Here is a 23,118-nt window from a genome sequence, read left to right as displayed (position 1 = left end):
TCACGCCTGTAATCCCAGCACTGTGGGAGGCCAACATGGGCGGATCACTTGAGGTCAGGAGTTTGAGACCAGCCTGGCTAACATGGTGAAAACCCACCTCTACTAAAAATGTGGAAAAAAACAAAAAAAAGCCGGGCGTGGTGGCGGGCACCTATAGTCCCAGCTACTCGGCAGGCTGAGGCAGAAAAATGACTTGAACCCAGGACGCGGAAGTTGCAGTGAGCCAAGATTGCACCGCTACACTCCAGCCTAGGCAACAGAGCGAGACTACATCTCAAAAAAAAGAAAAGAAAAGAAAAGAAAGAAAGTTCAGGGTGAGAGCCAAGGAGCAAGGAGGAATGTCCTGCCTCCAGTGTCAGAGCCCACAGTCAGGGGTAGACGTCCCAGGCTGGGATAGGTCTTTCTCTGAATAGGAAGGGGACACTCTCACTTGGCCTTCTGTCTGTTCTCTCTGCCCTGGGTGCTTGGTGAATTGTAGAAGATGCCAGGCCTTGCTAACACCCCCTACCCACCTCTCACCTGATTCATAGATAAGAGGTGCCAAGGTATCTGGTCTTGGAGCCCAGGGCTCACCTCCACCACTACCTCTGCCCAAGGCCAGAGGAACCCACAACTTCTTTCCTTCAGACTCCCAGCTTCTCCTTTAAATCTCTGTGTGACTCACAAGCACCCCTTCCAGCTCTGTAGCTTCTGCTGCTGTCCATGCCCCATCCCCCCTCCTTCCTCCTTTTTCTCTCTCTCTCCTTCTCTTCTGTTCCTCCCATGGACTCTGATATCCTGCATTCGCAGAAGACTCCCCAGGCTTGAGGGGACTTGTGTGGGTGTGTGTGTACATCTGTGTCCACACAGGCACACACCACGGTGACCATGCTCCAGCCCCTCCCTGCCGCTGCATGTGGCATGCCCAGAGGCCTCCCATTAGCAGCCACTCCACCCTTCCTCCCCTCCCCTCAGGCCTGGTTTGGGGGAAGTGGAGTCACTGCCACTCTTGGTGGGCAGCTGGGGGCCCCTTAGCAGTCTCTCCACCCCCCTCCCCTTCTCCTCAGGCCCCATGCCCAGCCCTGAGGTTTGGAGAGCCTAGTAAGTGCCCTATCAACATGTTAATCAAATTACTTAGGAGCTAAAATTGACGCTGTTCATTAATTATACAAGATTATGCTAATTGTGCATGCAAATGCATGCAGGGGAACAGAAGGTGTTCAGGCGCATGGTGGGCCATTAGCATAGAGGATGGGGTGCGGGTGCATTGGCATGCTAATGTATGCGCCCTGGCTATTTATAGTCCCCCAGCCCATCTGCACTGCAGCCACCTCTACCCGGGTGGGGATCATGGTGGCGAGGCCAGGTCCAGGCCTGGCAGGTGGCTATGGCCTTGGGGACAGTCGGTCTTGGCTGCTACCACAGGCTAAGACCAGGAAGCAGCCTAGGTCAACCCCACATGGGCCTGAACTATTGCAGTAAGCTCCTCATTCCCCTTCCCTTCTCTAGCCTAGGCCCTTTGGTTCCTGTCTCTGCCTGAAGGGAGACATCCCCTGCAGCCTCCCCATCACCCACAGGGTCCAAGTCCCGCATGATTTGGTCCCAACCCTAGGCCCCAAGCCACACTGCCCTCCTCAGTCTTGTTAGGCACCACGGGACGAGTGAGCCGTCTGCCCCGTGGCAGAGCTGTTAGTCCCTTTGCATGGAGTGCCCTGCCTCCTACTTCTTGGTGAGATCCTCCAAGACCCAACACCCAAGACCAAATAGGAGCTCTAGGAAGCCTTCCACCTCCCCTAGGCAAAATAAGTGGCTACTGCAGATTACACTTGGCACATCCTCCTGCCATGCCCACCACTCTGTCTTCCTGAGTTTCTCTTTCCTGTTGGATTGTAATTTCCTTAAGATTTTGTACAATGTCCCAGTGCCTGACACATAGAAGGTATTTAATAAATCTTTTTAAGTGGGTGTATGGAATGAATGAGGGGATGAATGGCCCAGCCATCTGTGTCCTCCTCTGTCCCTGAGCTGAGGGTAGAGAGAGGCAGACAATGAAAATGCTGGAAAGCCAGAAACTGCTTCAGTTTCTTCTGAGGATCATGGGAGTCCAAGACAAATCTTTTAGGATAAAAATTAGCAGAGGATCCCTCTCCCCTTATTTCCCCATCTCAGGCTGCAGTGCCAGCTTTGGGCTTGGAAACACATATCCAATTTAATCTACTCTTCACTCAATCTGCTGTCTTTCCCAAGGCCTTCACAGGACACACTGTTGTTCGGAACACCCTGCCCCAGCTTGTATTTCCATTCACTGCACACCTTCTTTCTAGATCTGCACTGTCCAATATGGTAGTCTGGAGCCACATGTGACTATTTAGATTTATGCTAATTAAAATGGCCGGGCACAGTGGCCCACGCCTGTAATGCTACCACTTTGGGAGGCCAAGGCAGGTGGATCACCTGAGGTCAGGAGTTCGTGACCAGCCTGACCAAAATGGTGGAACCCTGTCTCCACTAAATAACAAAAATTAGCTCTGCATGGTGGCAGTCACCTTTAGTCCCAGCTACTCAGGAGGCTGAGGCAGGAGAATCACTTTAACCCAGGAGGCGGAGATTGTAGTGAGCTGAGATTGGGCCACAGCACTCCAGCCTGGGCAACAGAGCGAGACACCGTTTCAAAAAAATAGATTAATTAAATTAATTAAACATTTAATTTAATTTAAATGTTAATGAAAATGAAATAAAATTCAGTTCCTCAGTCGCACTAGCCACATTTCAAGTGCTCGGTAGCCATGTGTGGCTAGTGCATATCATTCTGGGAAAAGTTCCCTTAGGGAGCACTGTAATCTAGACATGCTCTTCCTTGCCCCTGACAGTCCTGTAGTGGAAAATGCACTTGGGCTCTCCTTCCAGCTCTTTGACTTACTGACAGCTTTCTCTTTGGAAGTGAGAACATGATTTCAGCCCTAAGTGTCTCGTGGGGATGCAGGGAGGAAAAAGCTGGTGAAAAGCCTTAGCTCTGTGACCTAAGGTTTCTTAGGATGGGATTCCTGGAAGCAGAGCCTGAGATGGGGATTCTTGTGGAAGAGGTTTATCGAAGGAGAGCTCTCAGGAGAAAAGGAATGAGCGGAGAGGCAGCTTAATGAGGAGGTGGTCTCAGCTGGAGTCTAGCGTCAGCCTATCCCATGTGGAGGTCTGGAGTGTGAATGGCCGGAGAGTTGGTCCTCCTTGTAATGTCAATCTGTCATTGGCTGTGGGCTACTGGTGGGTAGTATATGCTCTTGGCTGAGGGTAATTCTCAGATTAACTCAGGGCAGCTGTGAGCCATTTGACCATCTACACTGCAGCTGGGGTATGAGGGAATCAGGCAGGCATCAATTCACTGTAGAGTACCTGGACGTTGTCTTCCAAAAACAGCTCCCAGCTAGGCACAGTGGCTCATGCCTGTAATCACAGCATTTTGAGAGGCTGAGTCAGAAGGATCACCTGAGCCCAGGAGTTTGAGACCAGCCTGGGCAACATACTGAGACCTCCGTCTCTACAAAAAATAAACAAAATTAGCTGAGCATGGTAGTGTGACCTGTAGTCCCAGCTGCTCAGGAGGCTGAGGTGAGAGGATCACTTAAGCCTGAGAGGTCAAGGCTGCAGTGAGCCAAGATCACACCACTGTACTCCAGTCTGGGCGACAGAGTGAGACCCTGTCTCAAAAAAAAAAAAAAGAAAAAAGAAAAAGGCAACTCCATCCCACTCTGCCTTCCACCCCTCCGAGAACCTAGAGTTTAACAGTGGACTCACATCAGTTGCCTTCACACTTGCCCTCTCTACTGAGTGTCTCTTTTGAGTAAAGCACTGTGCTTGGGAAGTTTACTTTATGCAATGGTGTCACCCCTGAGAAGTAGTGTATACGTTAAATGTTTGCACTTCAGCCATACTCAACCCAGAATTTGCTTCTTTGGTAGGAAATACTCCATGGACAAGAAGTTTATTTTCATTTCATCTTGAGCTGTTTTTACGGGGAGGAGTAAAAAGCATTTATAGACATTACGAAGGCTAAACTAAGTTCAGGATGTAGTAAGGTGGGTGTGCGGGTGAACTACTCTGAGCTTTCCTTTAAGTCACAGGCATCAGAGTCGTGATGCATAACTGCCACCCTTTAGGTACTTCATTAGTTGGATGGCCACTGTTCACAACTCTTCTTCTGGTCTTTCATTGAAGCTTTTATTGAGAATGTGGAATATAGGCAGAATGGAATAACGAAGCCCCTATAGCCCCAATGAGCTAGAACAATTTTTAACTCTTGGTTCCATTGTTTTTTTAATACTGAAGATCTTCTCGACTGACAGCAGCAGTCACAACAGCCAAAATCCCAAAACTAGGAGCAAGAGGACCCGAGTTTGTCCTTTGCAACCCTGTTGAATTTGTAACCTCGAGGAAATCCCCGCAACGTAGCTATCCTGGTCCCCACACAGCCTGCCTCTCAGAGCCACTTTTGAAGGCGGGCTTGCCGCTGCAGTACCAGCCTGAGTCGGACTCTGAGAGCCCCACTTACAAGGACTTCTAGGACTCTTGTCAGCATCAGTGATTCATAAAGACCCGTGTTCATATCCTGACTTCGGCATTTACTATGTCTTTGTAGCTTAGCCTTGGTTTTCTCATCTGTGAAGTGGGAATGGTTGCAGACCGACACCACCTGGGCATCGACATCACCTGGGGGATTCAGCAAGATGATGCCAAAGTGACAAACTCAGCAGCATTCTGGGCACTTGCTAAGCTGCTAAGTGCCTGATGGGTTAGACCTGGTTCCCTGGTTTTTTGTTTGTTTGTTTTGTTTTGTCTTGTTTGTTTGTTTGCATAGTTACCTCCTTAATGCATTTTATGTGTAAGTCATGCTTGTATTTATGGTGTTTTCTTCCAGTAATCCTAATGGAAACTTCTGGGATTTGGCCTTTCCTTTACTCCCCTTTCTGTGGGGTCTGGATTAGGAAGCCATGCCCTCAGAGAGCCTCATGGCCACAGGGGGATGGCACTGGACACTGGTCCTGCAGTGCTTACCCTCCATGGGGATTCTCAGGTCAGAGAGGGCTGTGGACTTGGGCTCACTTTGCTCCCCCCCACTCCCTGCCCCCTGCTCCCATCCTGGTCAGGAAAAAGGGGCTTTCCTAGACTCTCTTTCAGCCCCATAGGGCCAGGAGTGGGGAGGGCTGCTCAGAGAACACCCTCAGGCTCATCCAAGCTTTAGAGGTGGGGGGTGGTTCCATGGTGACAAGCAGGGCTTCAAGCCCCTCAACAAAGTTCACATCCCTTCCTGCCTCAAGTCCCTGCAGGGTGTCCCAGGCCCGGAACCTTGTCCTCACTTACCCAGCCCCTGCCCAGGCTCTTTTCTTTCAAGGGAAGCACCTGCCTGCAGCTCCCACGTCCACGTGTGCTCCACATGTGTATATGTCTTCCTGCAGCTCCCCTGCCCACGGGGCCTCTCACCCTCTCCCAGTCCCCAGCCCCCGCATCGGGCCTCTGTGCAGACATGGCTTGGAGGACCTGCTGCCCCTCCTTCTTCTTCCCTGACTCCATTCTCATCCTTCCCTGACTGCTCAGGTGGAATAAAGCGTCACCCCCTTGGCGTCCGCCAAGGGAGAAGTCCGCTGGGTTGTCCTCATGTTTGCCCTTCCAGCCTCCGTGGTGTGTCTGTCTCCCACTGGTGGGCAAAGAGAGGACCAGGCAGCCGCACCCGGAGGATTGGCAGTCACTGGTCCAGGGGAGAGGAGGGGGCACTGCTCCTGGTTCTAGACCCCAGCGGAAGTCCTCTAATTCCAGGTCCAGCCTTGGAAGGCAGGAGCCTTCGGGGGCCGGTCACCTTTGCCAAAGCACAGTCTTCAAAATGTCAAAAGCATGAGTCTCATACAAATTGCTACTGAGCATGTGTCGAAGTTTTCTATAACTTATTGATGAGGAAACCAATGGGATGACAAAGCTGATTCAAAGAAGACGAAGAGAAACCGACTGAAATATGTGTGAGTGTGTGAGTGTGTGTGCGTATATGGAAAGGACTGGAAGGGAGGGAAGGAGAGGCAAGGGATTGTGTGAAAAATACTGGAATAAGATTTCCAAATTAGATACAAAGTTAATGTCCGTAGGACAATTTTATCATCTTTAGGGCTTATTTCTCCACCAAACAGAAAGTATTTACTTCTCCTGACAAATATCATTTGTTTCCAAGTCATATAAATTTGGGGGAGTATAAATTCGCAGGGTACAAGTGAAAGTATACATGTGTGGTGATCCAATCCGGATATTTAGGGTGTCCATCGTGCAGGTACAATACATTTTGGCTAAGTATAGTCACCCTACTCTGCTATCAAACATCAAGTTTATTCCTTCTATCTTGCTGTTTGTTTGTACCCTATAACCCACTTCTCTTCACTTCCCGCCCCCCAACTCACCCTTCCCAGTCTCTATTATCTATCTTTCCGTGCTCTACCTCCAGGTCATCAAAGTTTTTAGCTCCCACTGACAAATATCATTTGTATCTTATCAGTTTTCTACAAATTAGCACTTAACTTTACAGTCTGTGCTCCAATCAATCAATAGTAAATGTGAGTCACTTTCTCCTAGAGACATACACTCCAGAGAGGCATTGTCCAATATTAATATAATGCAAGTCACATATGTAAATATGCTTTTTTTTTCTTTTTTCTTTTTTTTTTTTTTTTTTTTTTTTTTTTGAGACAGGGTCTCACTCTGTCACCCAGGCTGGAGTGTAGTGGTGCAATCTTGGCTCACTGCAACCTCCACCTCCCCCGTTCAAGCAATTCTTATGCCTCAGCCTCCCGAGTAGCTGGGACTACAGGCATGCACCACCTCTCCTAGCTAATTTCGATATTTTTAGTAGAGATGGAGTTTCGCAGTATTGGCCAGGCTAGTTTCAAACTCCTGGCCTCAAGCGATCCACCCACCTCGGCCTCCCAAAATGCTGGGATTACAGGCATGAGCCACCGAGCAGGGCCTCAAGTCACATATGTAATGTTAAATTTTCCAGTAGCCACAGGAAACTGATACAACTAATTATCATAATACATTTTATTTAACCCAATATATCTAAAAGATGAGCATTTCCACATGAAATCAACATAAAAGATTACTGATGAATTATTTTATATTCTTTTTTTTTTCTAAGTCTTGGAAATCTAATGGGTATTTTACACTTACAGCACATCTCAAGTTCGGACTAGCCACGCTGCAGGGTTCATGCCACATGGGGCTGGCGACTGTAGTAATGGGTAGCGCAGCTCCAGTGCAGTGGTTCTCAAACTTCAGCGTGCACCAGCATCACCTGGAGGGTGTATGAACGCAGATATGTGACTCTGACTCAGCAGGTCTGAGGTGGGGGCTGAGCTTCTACATTTGTAGCAAGGTCTCAGGTGACACTGACACTGCTGGTCTTGGGGGGTGGTGCAGGCTTTGACTGGGAGCAGCCTCGTGGACTACCAGCTGGAAGGGAGTGAGGTTTCAGCCGCACCATGGATGGCTTCGACTATGTGCTAGCTCTGAGGACAGGCCCAGAGGGAAGGGAGAAGAGGACTGACCCTCAGCTCCCACCGCAGGCCATGGCCTTGTGCAGCTGCTTTTACTCACCCACACTCTGCAGGTAATGCTAGCCAGGCTCAAATACTGAAGTGTCCCCACAGACAGAGGTGCTGGCAGGGCCCTAGGGCTCTCAGGGAGGGGTGGTCCTTGAAACCTAGAGTGGCCAGAAAATGGTGGCTGGCAGGGTGTGAGAATTGGTGTGGACCCAAAGGACAAATGAAACCTGTACTGGAAAGGGATAGTGGGAGTGGGAAAACCTGCTGAGCAAAGGCTTGGGGAAGGGCCAGTGAGGGAGCAGGAAACCACAGCCTTGGGGAGGGTGGAAATAAAGGATGTCCCAGAGGCAGGACTAGAAGGTGTCATGGCAGCCTTCAATCGCTACTCTCCCTTCATGGGTGTGGAAGGATTTACCTACCCCAGGTCACACAGAGAGTCCAGGCCTGGCCAGAGCCCCTATCTTGGCCCCTTCCCAAGGACCCTTCCTCTTGATTCTGTAGTTTTGAGTGGTGTGGGGTGCAGTGGGCACATGTGTCATCTTCTGGTGCAGTCCTATGCTTGTCGCATCTTCAGTGGTATCCAAAGGTGAGCCTTCAGTCCCTTTAGGACAGAGACCATGAGCCATCCTGGTGTTTTTTCCTCCATCTAGCACCTGCCAAAGGACCGAGCACACCAGTACTTAATTTAAATGAACTGGTCTGCACTGTGTGTGTGAGTAGAGAGTCTATATGCTGTCACATGTGAATGTGGGGCATGGATGAGGAACATGTTGCACATGTGGGTGTAGTGTGTTTACACCATGGGGTGTCATAAGGGGTGTAGGGAGTGATTACCATAGTAACTAATGAGAGAGAAATGGAGTGCGTCCACTGTGCAGGTGTACCTCTCAGGAGCACTGGAGGTGTCTGCACCTCGGGGTGACCCATAGGAGTATATATGGTGACTACATATTGGCGACTACTGTTTGGGGGCATAATAGCTGTGTGCACTGCAGGGTATCCTGTAGGGGCAAATGGATTGTCTGCACTGTAGGGATGCACCATTTGGGAAATATAGGGGTGCCTACTGTGAGGGAACATGAAAAGTGCTGAGAATGTAGACAGAGGCAGGACCCCAGGGAGAGGTATCTCCAGGAAGGTGACTGCCACCATCTCCCAAGGAGGGGCTGCCCACTGAGGACACCTCAGTTCCAGGACTGGTCCTTACTCCTCCCAGGACTTGGGGACCTCCTTTTTGGGGACTAGGCTTTCAGGGCCTGTAACAAATCTTCCTCTGAACCAGGAATTTAATGTTTGCAGACTTTGGAGGCAACTCTGGTGAATTAAATGAACATTCAAATTTGGGGTACATAAGCAGTACAGGAGTAACTATACAGTGGTTAAAGTTCCACCCCAGGTTTGGGATTCTTGTATTTGCTCTAGTAAATAGTATGGTAAAAATATCTCCCAATTGGGTGGAGGTAAAATGAGAAAGCTGGCTGACTGGAGAAGCTCATACAGTGGCCTAGGAGGCTGTGCCACATGTCAGGACCTACTGCAGACGTTAGCCACACGCTCTACAGTTTGTAAAGGGCATCGTCCCAGATGCTCACAGAGTGCTGTAAGGCAAAAGGCAGATACTGATCATATTCCAAGTTTACTAAGAGTACAACAGGGCCGGGCGCAGTGGCTCACGCTTGTAATCCCAACACTCTGGGAGGCCGAGGCGGGCGAATCACCTGAGGTCAGGAATTCGAGACCAGCCTGGCCAACATGGCAAAACACCATCTCTACTAAAAACTACAAAAATTAGCCAGGCGTGGTGGCAGGCACCTGTAATCCAAGCTACTCAGGAAGCTGAGGGCTGAGGCAGGGAGAATTGCTTGAACCCGGGAGGTGGAGGTTGTAGTGAGAGATGGTGAGCCTGGGCAACACAGTGAGACTCCACCTCAAAAACAAAAAACAAAAACAAACCAAAAAAAACCAGGACTAAAAAAAAAAGAGTACAACAGCCAGAATATTGTCCATGGCTACCTTATTGGTGGGTAACAGGACCAAGGCCCCACCCTCCCAGCCAACTGCCAGGAAGGAGAGGAGGACCAAGTGCTCATATTTGTCCAAAAAGCAGCCTCATCAGCGCATATGTGTTTTTTTCCCAACAACTCTATGTAAAAAAGAAGACATTCACGGTGTCTCTGGACCACATGTCTGACAGATACACCATGTGTATATGGTGGGTATGTGCTCTGTGTGATTACGTTTTCCTACATGTATAATGGATATAAAATGTGTAGGAAGAGGATCTGCCATGTGGGAGGTGAATTTGCTGGGGGCATCTGCTATATGGTATGGCTCTACAGTATTTGCAATAACTATATTTTGAGTAATCATTTACAGCATAAAATGTGTATTAATGTATGTGTTCTGGGTATTTCCTATTTCTCTGTGCATATATTGCGTAGAGCGGGTATACACCGTGCATGATGGGTATGGGCTTTATGTCTGATTAGTATGCCGTGTGTGTGATGAGTGCAGGCTATACGTGGAGTACATGTCGCTTATGCTTGTGTGAAGGTTATACCCTGAGTGTGCGATGGCTGTATTTTGTGAGTATTAGTATACAAGGCATAAACAGTGCCTACAAAGAATGTGCTGTGTCTGAGGAGTGTACATCGTGTGGTGATGGGTATACTCCGGGGAGGGATGTGTTGTGTGACAGAAGTACTATATGGGTGATGAGCATATACTGTGACATATACACTGTGTGTGATACAGTTACATTGGGTAAGTGTGCATACACATCACATACGGAGCATATGTTGTATGTGTGATGGGTATACAGTGTTGGGTATAATGAGTAGTAGGTATATGTGGTGTATATAACGGGCTTACTCTTTATGATGAATATATGCTGTGTGGTAGTGCTAAATACAAACTTTGTGGCATAAATAAGCACTGTGTGATCGGTACACTGTGTGTGTGGTTGTGCAGTGAAGTTGTCATTGCGATGGGTCTGTTTGGTGTGTATCAGGCACCCTGGTATATGCAGACCATGATGGGAATATGGGATGTGTGCCTAAGTGGGAGCCGGAAGAGGGGAGTCATCCTGCGGAGAGGGGGGATGGCAAGCAGCAGTTGGATCTTCACCTGTTTCCAGAACCCCCAGACCCTTGAGCCCACCGACCACACTGTTTCAGGTTCTTCCTCAAGTTCTTCCTCAAATGCAACCAGAACTGCCTGAAGAATGCGGGGAATCCCCGAGACATGCGCCGCTTCCAGGTGGGTCTGGAGAAAGGGTTTCCCCTTGCGACCCCACCCTTTCCTGATGGAGGGGAGGGGAGGGAGAAGGGAAGGCTGTGACCCTGCCACCCTGGGAAAGGCCTCCAAGGCAGACCTCTGCCCAGCCCTGTGCCTCCCCAGCCTGGTGCCTGCCGGGGGTGGGGCAGCTCCTTCTCAACTTATGCTGGCTGCCAAGGGAGGCTTCATTAGAGTCCCACTTAAGAAGATGCTAATTGTGACATTTTTACATGATTAACGACCCAGGCAATTTGCATAGCGTGAAGCGGAGAGCAGCTGCCCTTAGCACATCCCCAGCCTGCACACCCCTCCCAGTGCAGGGCGGGGGAAGAAGGCAGCCCCAGTTTTCTCCCCAGAATAGGGCAGGGGCTCCTGCTGATGGGTTCTCCGGCTGATGCTGCTCCCTCCGCTTGCCTAAGACCCCATTCCTGCCTTGGAGGCCCGTGGATACAGCCCAGCATTCTGTGTATGCAAAAACAGTAGCCATTCTTTGCCCAAGGAGCCAGTTTTTTCAGGGGTCTTTATTTTTGTAGCTTCTGGGGAGTCAGTTCATCTGGGGGTGTCACCTGATCCAGCTGGCCCCCTTCCACCAGCTCAGACACTGCAGGACTGAAGCCCTCCTCCTCCCACCAGTGACCCTAAATTCCAGCATCCAGCCACCAGCCTCAAGGTGCTGGTTCCCCACCACATTCCCCTCCCGGGAGCCCCCGAGGGCCCCAGCCAGGCTGGCCTCGGCTCTCCCCGCAGGTGGTGGTGTCCACGACGGTGAGCGTGGACGGACACGTGCTGGCCGTGTCTGACAACATGTTTGTGCACAACAACTCCAAGCATGGCCGCAGGGCGCGCCGCCTGGACCCCTCCGAAGGTCAGGACCCCGGCCCAGCCCCGGCCGCCGCGGGCCCAGCCAGTCCCCAGGCCCCACCTCAGCGCGGTCCCCTGACCTGGGTCCTCTCCTGCCTCCCAGCTGCCACCCCCTGCATCAAGGCCATCAGCCCCGGGGAGGGCTGGACCACGGGCGGCGCCACCGTCATTGTCATCGGCGACAACTTCTTCGACGGGTTGCAGGTCGTGTTCGGAAACGTGCTCGTGTGGAGCGAGGTGGGCCAACCCCGCCAGTCTCCCCCTGGGCCTGGGGGCTGGGCCCTCCCCTGGCCGGTGCGGGACCTGCAGGCCTCCCCTATCCCCTCGCAGCTCATCACGCCCCACGCCATCCGGGTGCAGACGCCCCCGCGGCACATCCCCGGGGTGGTGGAGGTGACCCTCTCCTACAAGTCCAAGCAGTTTTGCAAGGGAGCACCCGGCCGCTTTGTCTACACAGGTAAGGAGTCGGGAGGGGGAGGGGAGGTCTAAGGTGCAAGGAGGGAGCCCCACCCCGCGCACTGATCTCCGTTCTTGGAGTTAGGAGTTAGCTGAGCTCTACGCTGTGGCCGCACCCCCAGGCGACGTCGGGCCACCGTCACCCATCTATGCCTGTGATCGCTCCGCTCGCAGGACCGTCTTTCCGTGGCTCTGTGTGTTTCCCTCCCTGGCTTCTGGCTCCTTAGTCCCTTCCCCGGGGCAAAGTCCCCCCCACAACCAACATTCTTTCTCCCTTGGCCATCTCACCTCCTGAACACTGTGTCTCCCGCCCGCAGACCCTCCAGGGTTTAGGGCCTCTCCAAAGGGATGTTTATTTCAAAGATGCCAATGGGATCGCTGCTCCCCGAATCTTTTGAATCTTTTCTGGGTCTCTTGGTTCCCCCACACTACCCCAGGCCTCACTCTGCATGTACACGCACACACACATGCGTACATACACACCCCTTGCACGATGCCAGGGCGAGAAGTGAACACACGTGGAGAGGCAGTGTAGAACCCCCCAGCCTGGCTTTATTTGGCCGCTGACCGAGTCTTCCCCATTTCCATCTTCCCGCCCCGCCCCAGCTAAGCCACCCACTTCTCTCCAGTCCACTGCAGTCCCCACCATCGCGCCGCCCCCTGCACCGATGCTCACCGAGCCCTTCGAGAGACACTCGGTAGTGACCCTACTTACCCTCAGGGAGCTCCAGTCTAACCCGGAAAGGCTGAACAGAGAACCGCGTGGGGTGGTGGGGTCACACCGTCAAGGGGCTGACAATCAAGGAAAACCTCTGGTAGGGAGTGTCTGCTGAGCCCGACTGAGCCGAAACCCGAGGGCTTAGTGGGGAGGTTGACCTGGGGGAAGGAAGGGTAGTTGCAGGAGAAGGAATGACAAGGACCGAGCCCCAGAAGTGAGTGCTTTTTCTTTGCCGGGAAACTAAAGGAAATTCACTAAGTCAGAATTACAGGTGAAGGTAGGGCTTTGAGACTGGTGGAGTAGGTCGGGGCCAGGCTATCCGAAAAGGAGGGTGCAGGGAACAGGAAAAGGGGAAGGAGAAGGAGAAGGGCGTGGGGAACTGGGTCAGACGCGCATACACACACACCCCTTGCGCAACGCTAGGGTAAGCAGTGAACACAACACACGTGGAGATGCAATGTAGAATCTGGCCGCTGGCCGGATCTTCTCCACTCCATCCGCCCCAGCCCAAGCCACCCACTTCTCCAGTTGCTTCCCTGGGGTGCATGCAAACCTCTAGCCCTCAGATGCTGCAGAGAGTCCACTTGAGCCGTGATAAATGGAGATTGTTTTTTCTTTTTTTATAATAAACTCCTGATTTGACCAGATGGAAAGAGAAAACTCTCCATCGAGTCCTGTCCTTAGGACTATAACTCATATATGTATAGAGTTTCCCTTTTTTTTTTTTTTGAGACAGAGTCTCGCTCTGTCTCCCAGGCTGGACTGCAGTGGCCGGATCTCAGCTCACTGCAAACTCCGCCTCCTGGGTTTACACCATTCTCCTGCCTCAGCCTCCCGAGTAGCTGGGACTACAGGCGCCCGCCACCTCGCCCGGCTAGTTTTTTGTATTTTTTAGTAGAGACGGGGTTTCACCGTGTTAGTCAGGATGGTCTCGATCTCCTGACCTCGTGATCCGCCCGTCTCGGCCTCCCAAAGTGCTGGGATTACAGGCTTGAGCCACCGCGCCTGGCCAGTTTCCCTTTTTTCTAATCACAAATGGGTGCCGGTGTGTTCATGCCAAGCGCCTAGGGCAGAGGACAGAGCCTGGCCCAGTAAATATTTGTTGAATGAACAAACGAAGGAACTGAAACTTTCCCGAACCTCGCTGCCGGGCGTGCCTGGAGTTTTCCGGGGGACTTGGGCTGGGCCTGGTGGAGGGGGCTGCAGCGAGGCTCCTGGACTGGGCGCTGGCCTGCTTTTGGCGCCCTGCGTCTCACCCTGGGAGTCGGGGGCTGCGGGGGAGACGTCCTCCAAACGACGCCCCCCTCCCCAGCTCTGAACGAGCCCACCATTGACTACGGATTCCAGAGGCTACAGAAAGTCATTCCCAGACACCCCGGAGACCCCGAGAGGCTGCCCAAGGTACTCAGAGGGGTGGGGCGGGGCTGAGGGTGTCCTGCGGGCAAGGGAGTGAGGAGGGGCTCCCGAGGGCCCCTTCGTCGCCCCCAGGGGCTGCCCCTCCGTCCCGCTGTCTCCCCCTGTCCCCAGGAAGTGCTGCTGAAGCGGGCGGCCGACTTGGCAGAGGCCCTGTACGGAGTGCCCGGCAGTAACCAGGTATGGCGCCTTCGCCCTCCTAGCGCCGCCGGGCCCGGGGCTCGCCAGCACGCGGCGCCCGCGGTTGTCTCGGCCGTACCTCCCTCTTGTCTTCGCAGGAGCTCCTCCTGAAGCGCGCGGCGGACGTGGCCGAGGCTCTGTACAGCACCCCCCGCGCACCCGGGCCGCTCGGACCCCTGGCCCCAAGCCACCCGCACCCCGCCGTCGTGGGCATCAATGCCTTCAGCAGCCCGCTGGCCATCGCCGTCGGGGACGCCACCCCGGGGCCCGAGCCGGGTGCGTGCGCCGCGCCTTCCCGCGGTCCTCAGGCCCCGCCACCGCCCCTCCCCCGGCCGGCGCCGCCCCCTGACGGCCGCGCTCTCTCTGGCAGGCTACGCGCGCAGCTGCAGCAGCGCGTCTCCCCGCGGGTTCGCGCCCAGCCCCGGCTCGCAGCAGAGCGGCTACGGCAGCGGCCTCGGAGCTGGCCTGGGCGGCTACGGAGCGCCAGGAGTGGCCGGCCTCGGCGTGCCTGGGTCCCCCAGCTTCCTCAATGGCTCCACCGCCACCTCACCCTTCGCCAGTGAGTGTCCCCCGCGGGCAAGGGAAGGGCTGGGGCCGGGGAGCGGAACGGGGCTCAGCCCCGCCCCCGCCCATCCCGGAGGGGTTGAGGCGCGGGCGCCGTGAGAGTCGACCCTGGCTCAGCCCTCGGGGCCAGGCCCACCGTCCCCGCCTAGGACCTCCCCTACCGCGGGACCTCAACCCCACCCCTAGGCTGCACATCCCGGGGTCCTGGGGCCAGAGTACTTTAGCCTTCTTTGCGGATCCGTTATGCACATCGCTTCTAGGCCTCCAGTCCCCATGAAGTGGGCTTTAAGGGAGGCGGGCGCCCATCTGAAACCTGGGACACCGCCCCCTTCCCATCTCGCGCTGGGACTTGGGGAGGAGGCTGGCGCCGCCTGCCGGAAGCCTAAGGAAATTCAGGGCTCGAGGGAAGCCAGGTTCCAGCCGCCCCCAGCCCCCAGGACTCCAGAGGCCGGGTGGACGTGGGGAGGATGTGGTCCCTGCGATGTCGTCTGGCAGAGCGAGCGAATTCTGTGTGATCAGACAGAATTTGAGTTTCAGTGGCCAAATCAGGAGCTGCCGGGCGTTCAGCAAGTTATTTCAACTTGTTTCCTCGCAGTCAAATAGGGTCAATTCCACCCCCTGCTAAAGGTTGATTTCGGATCTGAATGTGCCACTGTGCCTAAAGGGCCAGTGTTTGATTTCGGAGACCCAGCCCTGACTGTGGGCGCTGACCACGTCCCATCTGGCTTCTTAGAGTGGGGAGCTCAGAGCTGGGTGGACGGGCAATGCCTGCGTGTCATGAGTGAGTGACATTCCGAACGGCTTTGATGCCTTGTCATTTTACACTGCCCTCAAGACTCTTCCAACATCAAGTTCCAGATCAGCAAGTTCACAGGTCTTTTTAGCTTAGCTATTCAGCAGACATTTATAAAGCGCCCACTGTATGCAAAGCCCAGGGCTTGGGGGATCCCCCGACTCCTGTCACGTGCAAGAAGCCTCCCTATCAATCATAAGAGAGGTTGTCCCTGAAGTCCCAGGCGACTCTGGAGAGCTGGAGAAGTGGTGAAGGCTGTCCCAGAAGGAACTGGTCATGGCTTTGCCCGTGGTGCCCTCCCCTCTCCATGTCCCGTATTTGCCATTGCCGAGACTGCACTGTCTATCCACCAGCCTGGCTTCCCTTGCAGGGCATGTGTCCTGCCTGCTGCTGTTTCTGGCTGAAGGCTTGATCTTGGCCCTCTCTGGCCTGGGCTCAACTTCTGGGACCCAAGGCCCCAAAAGCCAGAGTCCACATAGGCCATGGCCCTCTGGCGTCCCTCCCAAGGCCCCTGCCTCTCCTGGCTCTTTGCTCAGGCCAGGCTTGACTGCTCCTCCTTCCCTTCAGTTCTGGGGCAGTACCCTCACAACCTCTCTGGGGGCGCCCCCTTGGGCCAACACTAGTGGGGCCTGGAACATCAGTTCCTTCCCGCACATACACTGTGGTCACCAGTAGAGGAACACACTGCCGCAGTGTGAAGAAGCCAGCCCACCTGGGGTCTTCCGATTCAGCAAGAAGATCAAGAATCCTAGAGCTGCTTAAACCCAGCATCAGCTGGAGACACACTGGACTTGAGGGAGGGTTGGTCCCATTTCACGATACTGTCTTGACGAAGGCTTACCCTTCCACCCCCCATGTTCAAGGTGCTTTGTAGCCCAACTCCAAGGGATGTCATTCTCATTAAGTTTGCCAGAACCTTCCTGGAATGACATCAGAACTGTCCCAGCCAGAGACTCAGGGGCTGTTTGCTTGGGTCTCTCTTTGTTCTTCTGCTTCAGCCACCAGCAACCCTGGAATGACTCGAAACTCCCCACACTACCTACCCAAGGTGCAAAATGCAGCTGTGAGCCCTGGGCATTAAGAGCTATAGTACATTTTCTGGCATTGGTCTCAAGCCCTTCATCAGGCTCTGGGGGCCTCTCCAGCTGGCAGTAACTATTGTCTTAAAGGAGATGAGGCTGAGGACATTTGGAAGAGGGGCAGCTGTTGAAGGCATTATTGTATCAAGGGAAGTAGGAGGGTCCTCTGATGCCAAAGGCAGCCTTCTCAGGCTATTGCTTTCTTCCAGGAAGCCCCACCAACCCCACTACCTGCTGCCTGGATAATACTCAAATCACAGCCTTACCGGTCTTTACAGGAGAGAGGCAGGGAATTGGGTTCAGATGAGAATGTAGAAAGGTGGGATCCAGCGATGCCCTGGCCCTGAGCCCCCAGGAGAGGAGGCTGCAGGAAGAGGGGGCAGGCAAAGCCTGTGTGCAGGAGGCTCCCTTGCCATTCCCAGGAGGGCAAGCCACAGCCTGGGTGGCTGGGGAGTTTGGGAACAGGAAGATCTGAGGATGTAGATCCCTGCACTTTGCTTTAAATTGACCAGCTGGAAGTGGGAGATTCAGGAGACCCCCCACCGGGCCCAGGCTGGAAATGACAAGGACCTGCATTAAGCTGTAAGGAAACAAAGTGCCCCAAGGTGCAGGGGGAGGTGGGAGAGGGACAGAGGAACATAGGGGACATTGGCAAGGAGAGCATATTTGAGGAGGAAGTTGGAATGCTGTTTGTGATGTTGGACAGAGAGGCTTATAACAGAAGCTTGTGTGTTCCCCCAAACTTCATCCCTGACTACTTGGTCCAGCTCTTCTGTGACTCCTGAACTATGACTCTAGCCTTGTCACCCCAAGGCTCATAAATGTTTCCTCAGAATCCCTGGGGTTTTCAGCAGAAATCCTGAAGTAGTCCAGCTGTTGCTCATCTCATTTTTGGGGGTTACCTCCCACTGTTTGGTTTTATTGAATGTTCTGGTTTTGCTTTTGTCTTTACCTGGTCTGGCCCTGTCATCCCCAGCCCCAAGAAAAGGTCTTCAGAACCCTTGAGAAGGCAGGGCTAGCCCAGGACCCTCACAGCTCCCAGTGAGGTCTGAGCCTGGTACCTGGGTCAGCAGCCCACGTGGGGCCCCAGCCAAGCTGCTCACTCTGGTGCTGTCTCCCTGTTGTGTCTCCCACCGCCTTCCCTGCTGCGCCTGCCCCTCCCCGCCCCGCCCCGGAGTCATGCCCTCTAGCCCCCCGCTGGCGGCTGCCTCCTCCATGTCCCTCCCGGCCGCTGCCCCCACCACCAGCGTCTTCTCCTTCTCGCCTGTCAACATGATCTCCGCCGTCAAACAGAGGAGCGCCTTCGCCCCCGTGCTGCGCCCCCCGAGCTCCCCACCCCAGGCCTGCCCCAGAGCCCACGGAGAGGGGCTTCCAGGTGAGTGATCCACCCTCCCTCACTGTGGCAGGAAGGAGGGGCCCTTGTGGAGCAGCTGGGCAAGAGGGGCCCACTCCATCCGCATCTCACCAGTGCCTCATGCTGGCTGACCAGCTCTTCTTGGAGGACGGAGAGCAGGGAGCTCTGCTAGGGTCCAGGGAGGTCCTTCTGGCCCCCACTCCCCTGGCCTCCCAGCCTGGGATGGTCGCCACTCTGGATGCTCTCAGTTGACCACTTGGCCAAGGGAAAGAGACTCAAATCACAATTGATGAGGTCTAGAAATTACCCCAACACCCCATCCCCATCCAGCTGAGCCCAGAGCAAAGACCCTCGGAGCTGGTGGGCTGCACGCCTGTACCTGTGCCTCCCTGTGTCCACCAGAGGGTAGCACACACCACTGTGAGGCACTGGGTCGCTGACAATGGAAGGGGACTGACCTTAGACGAGGCTTAGCCCAGCTTCCCTCCCCACATTTTACAGATTAGGACTTGAGACCAAGTCATCTTCCCACATCCCATTCCTGAAATGGCTGTTGCCTCACTTTACTCACGTGCAGCAGAACCTTTGAACCAGTAGAACCTTTTCTATCCAAGTGGTGATTGGAAACTCACTGGGAGGACAGAGGAAGGGACTGGCTGTGGAAAAGGAGGAGGCAACAGGATGTGGGTGGGGCGGAACAGGTCTTTGTGTATGGGGGTAGTGGGGGCCAGGGCCACTGTCTTCCGTAAGAGGCTTACAGGTGTTTTCTTATCCGGCTAAGGGATGCTTCCACGGGATCCCCTAGGACTCAATCTGGCACACAGCAGGTGCTTAATAAATAGTAGAATTATTGAATGAATATATGAGTCAGAAGGGCACCGTTCACACCCACACAGAAGGCTGCAGTGCAGTTTGTGGGGCACTGATCTGGAAGAGGTTGGGTTAGAGCACAGCCTATTGAGTATTCCCCAAAGCAATAATGGGTCAGAGCAACAGAGCTTAGGAAAGAATCAGTGTTGAAATTACGGCTGGGCGCGGTGGCTCAAGCCTGTAATCCCAGCACTTTGGGAGGCCGAGATGGGCGGATCACGAGGTCAGGAGATCGAGACCATCCTGGCTAACACGGTGAAACACCGTCTCTACTAAAAAAATACAAAAAGCTAGCCGGGCGAGGTGGCGGGCGCCTGTAGTCCCAGCTGCTCGGGAGGCTGAGGCAGGAGAATGGCGTGAACCCGGGAGGCGGAGCTTGCAGTGAGCTGAGATCCGGCCACTGCACTCCAGCCTGGGCAACAGAGCGAGACTCCGTCTCAAAAAAAAAAAAAAAAAAAAAGAATCAGTGTTGAAATTACGTAAGTGGCTATTGAAGAATTTGTCAGAGCCTTTCATGTGCCAGGGTACATTGTGAACCTTCTAGGAAACAGGAGATGCAAATATATTTGAGCACAAAAATGTATTTTTCTAAGAGCATCTTGAGATTAGTTTCTGGGGAATGGCCTTGAAATGCAGGAAGAGACACCCTCATCGTTTCCTCAGCCTGATGTGGGGGCTGATCAGGCTGGGATGCCTGTCACAAGAGCAAGGCCAGTGGCTTGGGCCCCAGAGCCATCTCCAAATCCAAGGCAGGGGCAGGTGGGGCAGCCACCAGGCTGAGGCAGGGGAGGGGGCTGTGGACAATGCTCTATGGAGCCTCTGTGCTCCAGGGTGCCTGTATGAGAGTCCGGAGACACTGGAAAGAGGGTGGGAAAGCTCAGGGCCTAGGAGGACAACTGAGGATGATACATGTCCACGGTGTCCCGCAGAATCAGCTGTTCTGGGGGCAGTCAGAGCAACTAGGTGCAGCCCAGAAACTTCTGAGAACTGTGCTAATGCCTGCCCTGCACACAGAATGGGGCCCCTTCCCACCAGGGACCCTTCTCTGCACAGCTCAGGCAGGCCTGTGATGGTGACTCAAATAATAACAGACTTTTGTGCCAGGGACGGTGCAAGGGAGCTGCTAGGTGACCCATCCAGAGGGTAGAGGGTAGCCCATCTTCAGGGAAGGACTTGCCCAAGCAGGGTTTGAAGAAGGAGGCAGGGGTTCTTAGTTGGGGAGGAATGCCCTAGATAGAGAAGACCTCGGGCCGAAGGTGTGGGGGTGGGAAGGCAGAGATTTGGAGCCCACGTTCAAAACATTAATAACCTAACATGGCCGATTACAGTGGCTCACACCTGTAATCCTAGCACTTTGGGAGGCCGAGGTGGGCAGATCACGAGGTCAGGAATTCAAGACCAGCCTGGGCAACATGGCGAAACCTCATCTCTAAAAAAAAAATACAAAAATGAGCTGGGTGTGGTGGCACATACCTGTAGTCCCAGCTAGTTGGGAGGATGAGGTGGGAGGATCACTTGAGCCCAGGAGGTCAAGGCTGCAGTGAGCCGAGATTGCACCATTGCACTCCAGTCTGGCTAGCCTGGACAACAGAGCAAGACTCTGTCTCAAAAATAAATAAATACATAAATACATAAAAACATAACATACAAATATATGCCAACAATTTATTTAACTCATTAATGAGGGACATAACAGGATGACAAAGCAGCTTAAAGTAGACGGTGAGAGACTGAAGCCAGTAAAACAAGGAGGGCTGAAATAAGATTGCTGGCTGCAAACTGCTTCTACAGAGCAATAAACTTGTAACCTTCCTCTGGGGATTGTCTTTTCTACCAATGAGAAATCATCTGCCATTTCTCAGCCTCCTCCAAGTGAACATCCATCCAAAGAGCAAAGCCTGGGCCCTAGCCAGTAGCATGAAGTCAAAAGACATCACATGCCCCAGAATAAGATGACTCTTAAGGTGGGCTTATTTGATAATGTTCTAGGTTGACTTTGAAAGGATACACAGTCACTTTTTTTGCCTTATTTCCAAGTTTTGGGTATTTTTTCTTAGGTGTGTCTGGAGCTTAGAATGTGAGGGATGGAGAGAACAGAGGGTCACCAATTTCTCCTGCCAGCAACGAGAACCATGGGAGGGAGTCAGGCAGGGGTGGGGAGTGGTGGAGTGATGAATTTCATAGGTTGGGGAGGCAGACAGGATGCTGCTGTGGGTATGTCAATCAGTACTCCTAGAGGCTGGCCTTTTTCCTTTTCTGCCCTGGTACATGTCCATGTGCTTGAGGAAGCAGATGGGCCCTCTGGAGGAGGCCACCCTGGGAGAAGGAGCCTGGGGTTGTCGCTCTCTTGAGGGAGGTAGGGAGCAAGGGCGTGGGCTGCATCCCCTGAGCATCTGAGAGGCACCCCTCATCCCTGATCTGCAGTGCTGCCCCCGGCCAGAGCTAGGGATGGCTGACTGCCTTCAGAAAGTGCTATATCGCCTGCCTGCTGTCTCCAGCCCAGAGAGTGACAGGCAGGTGGCTCCCCGGGTGGCACATGGCTTATGGCTCCTTTCTCCTTGACTACTGCAGACCAGTCTTTTGAGGATTCTGACAAGTTCCACTCTCCAGCCCGGGGGCTTCAGGGCCTGGCATACTCGTAATTACGGTAGGTCTCTGGCTGGGTCTGGCCTCCCCGCTAGCAGCCCCACAGGGATGGGGAGCTGGGGTCCAGGTCTTCCTCCCCAGGGCCCATCTATACAGCTTTCTGAGGTACATAGCCCACCCCAGTAACCCAAGCTGACCGGGTAGAGAGAAGTGGCTTCGTGTCCTTTGGCAGCCAGCCTTCCTCCCCGACCTTCTTCTCTCCCTCTCTCGCCCCACCAGGTCTGCAGCTGTTGTTCCCATGGAGCCCGGACTGGAGGTCCCTCTGGGATTCACAGCCACACCCTGGATGGTGGCACAGACAGATGCAGGGCCGGGGCCATGGGCAGACCTCAGCCCATGAGTGGAACGGGGAGGGGCCTTCACCCCATGCTCAAGCCTCCCACTAGGAGCCCCACAGGCTTCTCTCGCCTCCCTGTCTTGGGGTGGTCAGAAGCCCCAGCACTGTGCAGATCCTCTTGGCAGGAGAGCATCCCAGGGAGGTGCTGGGATTCTGGGCCTCGCTGTCTGGGTCTTGGTTCCTCTGAAAGAGATGGATCTTGTGCAGACTAGGGATGTCGGGTGAGGGGAGCATGGGATGGGGACTGTGGGAAAAAGGACAGCTCAGGGAGAAGTGACCTGGAAAGGTCCTGTTTGCATCTGACCCATCTCAACTGGCCCAACATCCCAACTTCTGTGCAGCGAAAGGGCGGCGCCCCGAAGCCTGGGGAGGCCTGCCCAGGCTCCCATGGAGCTTCCAACAGCTGCTTCGCCCCGCAGCTGCCCCCACTTCCTTTGAGACCTGCACTCTCATGCTTGCCGCATCATGCCTCCCTGTGGGGGCTTTGGGCATGGAGGAGGCAGAAGACGGGGTGCCAGGCCTCCTGTATTTGGATGTCTCATGGATTCTGGCCCACACACTCACAATGACTCTGGCTGGCCCCATGCAGTGGGCCCAGCTGCCCCCCAGGTGGCCTCACATTCTGCTCTGCTAAGTTTGGAGAAAACAGAACAATAAACCAGATGCAGGTGGCGCCCGCCCGGCCTCTCACCTGCCTCCTTGGTGTGAGTTTGCTTTTCTCAGCAGCCATTCAGCAGCTCTAGGGGCAGCTCCAAACCCTGCCCCGGGGGAGCCCTCTTGCGCCTTGGGCTTTTTAAACAGCCCCAGAGTTTGACTAAGCAAGTATTCCCTGCCCCATGTCTGTTCTTAGGGACTGTTGGGAGAGGGGGAGCATGCTAGCAGGCCTGAGCTCTGCCTGGGAGCATAATAGGGCCACTGAGGACTCAGTTGCCCAACTCTCTGGTCAGGACCAAAGTGGTGGTTGTCCAGACATTGCTGAGAACCAGGACAGACCAAACCAAATTTGACCCAGATGTACAGA

At 53.9% G+C, this 23,118-nt stretch overlaps 1 protein-coding gene across 7 annotated transcripts in view; it reads left to right on the top strand.

Annotated features, from left to right (window-relative positions):
- The window catches only part of EBF4 (EBF family member 4), a 66,428-nt gene extending 43,641 nt beyond the window's left edge, over window positions 1-22,787 (top strand). For 2 of the 7 annotated variants that reach the window (XR_006689823.3, XR_010578588.1), the window contains 11 exons: window positions 10,727-10,808; window positions 11,574-11,691; window positions 11,791-11,924; window positions 12,018-12,144; window positions 14,174-14,262; window positions 14,389-14,454; window positions 14,553-14,730; window positions 14,825-15,013; window positions 18,184-18,265; window positions 21,686-21,761; window positions 21,980-22,787. Coding sequence is in view for 5 of the 7 variants with exons in the window: in XM_065522887.2 (XP_065378959.1) it covers window positions 10,727-10,808; window positions 11,574-11,691; window positions 11,791-11,924; window positions 12,018-12,144; window positions 14,174-14,262; window positions 14,389-14,454; window positions 14,553-14,730; window positions 14,825-15,013; window positions 18,068-18,265; window positions 21,686-21,756 (1,252 nt within the window). In the remaining 2 variants the exon portion in view is untranslated. Of the gene's footprint in view, window positions 1-10,726; window positions 10,809-11,573; window positions 11,692-11,790; window positions 11,925-12,017; window positions 12,145-14,173; window positions 14,263-14,388; window positions 14,455-14,552; window positions 14,731-14,824; window positions 15,014-18,067; window positions 18,266-21,685; window positions 21,762-21,979 lie in introns of those variants that run through there. The other 5 variants (XM_065522887.2, XM_045362637.3, XM_065522886.2 and 2 more) reach the window with 4 other exon arrangements.
- Window positions 22,788-23,118: the final 331 nt, after the last annotated feature.

This window comes from Macaca fascicularis, chromosome 10 (genome assembly GCF_037993035.2).
Source record: "Macaca fascicularis isolate 582-1 chromosome 10, T2T-MFA8v1.1".
Classification (NCBI taxonomy): Eukaryota; Metazoa; Chordata; class Mammalia; order Primates; family Cercopithecidae; genus Macaca; species Macaca fascicularis.
This window is presented reverse-complemented; position numbering and strand designations above follow the sequence as displayed.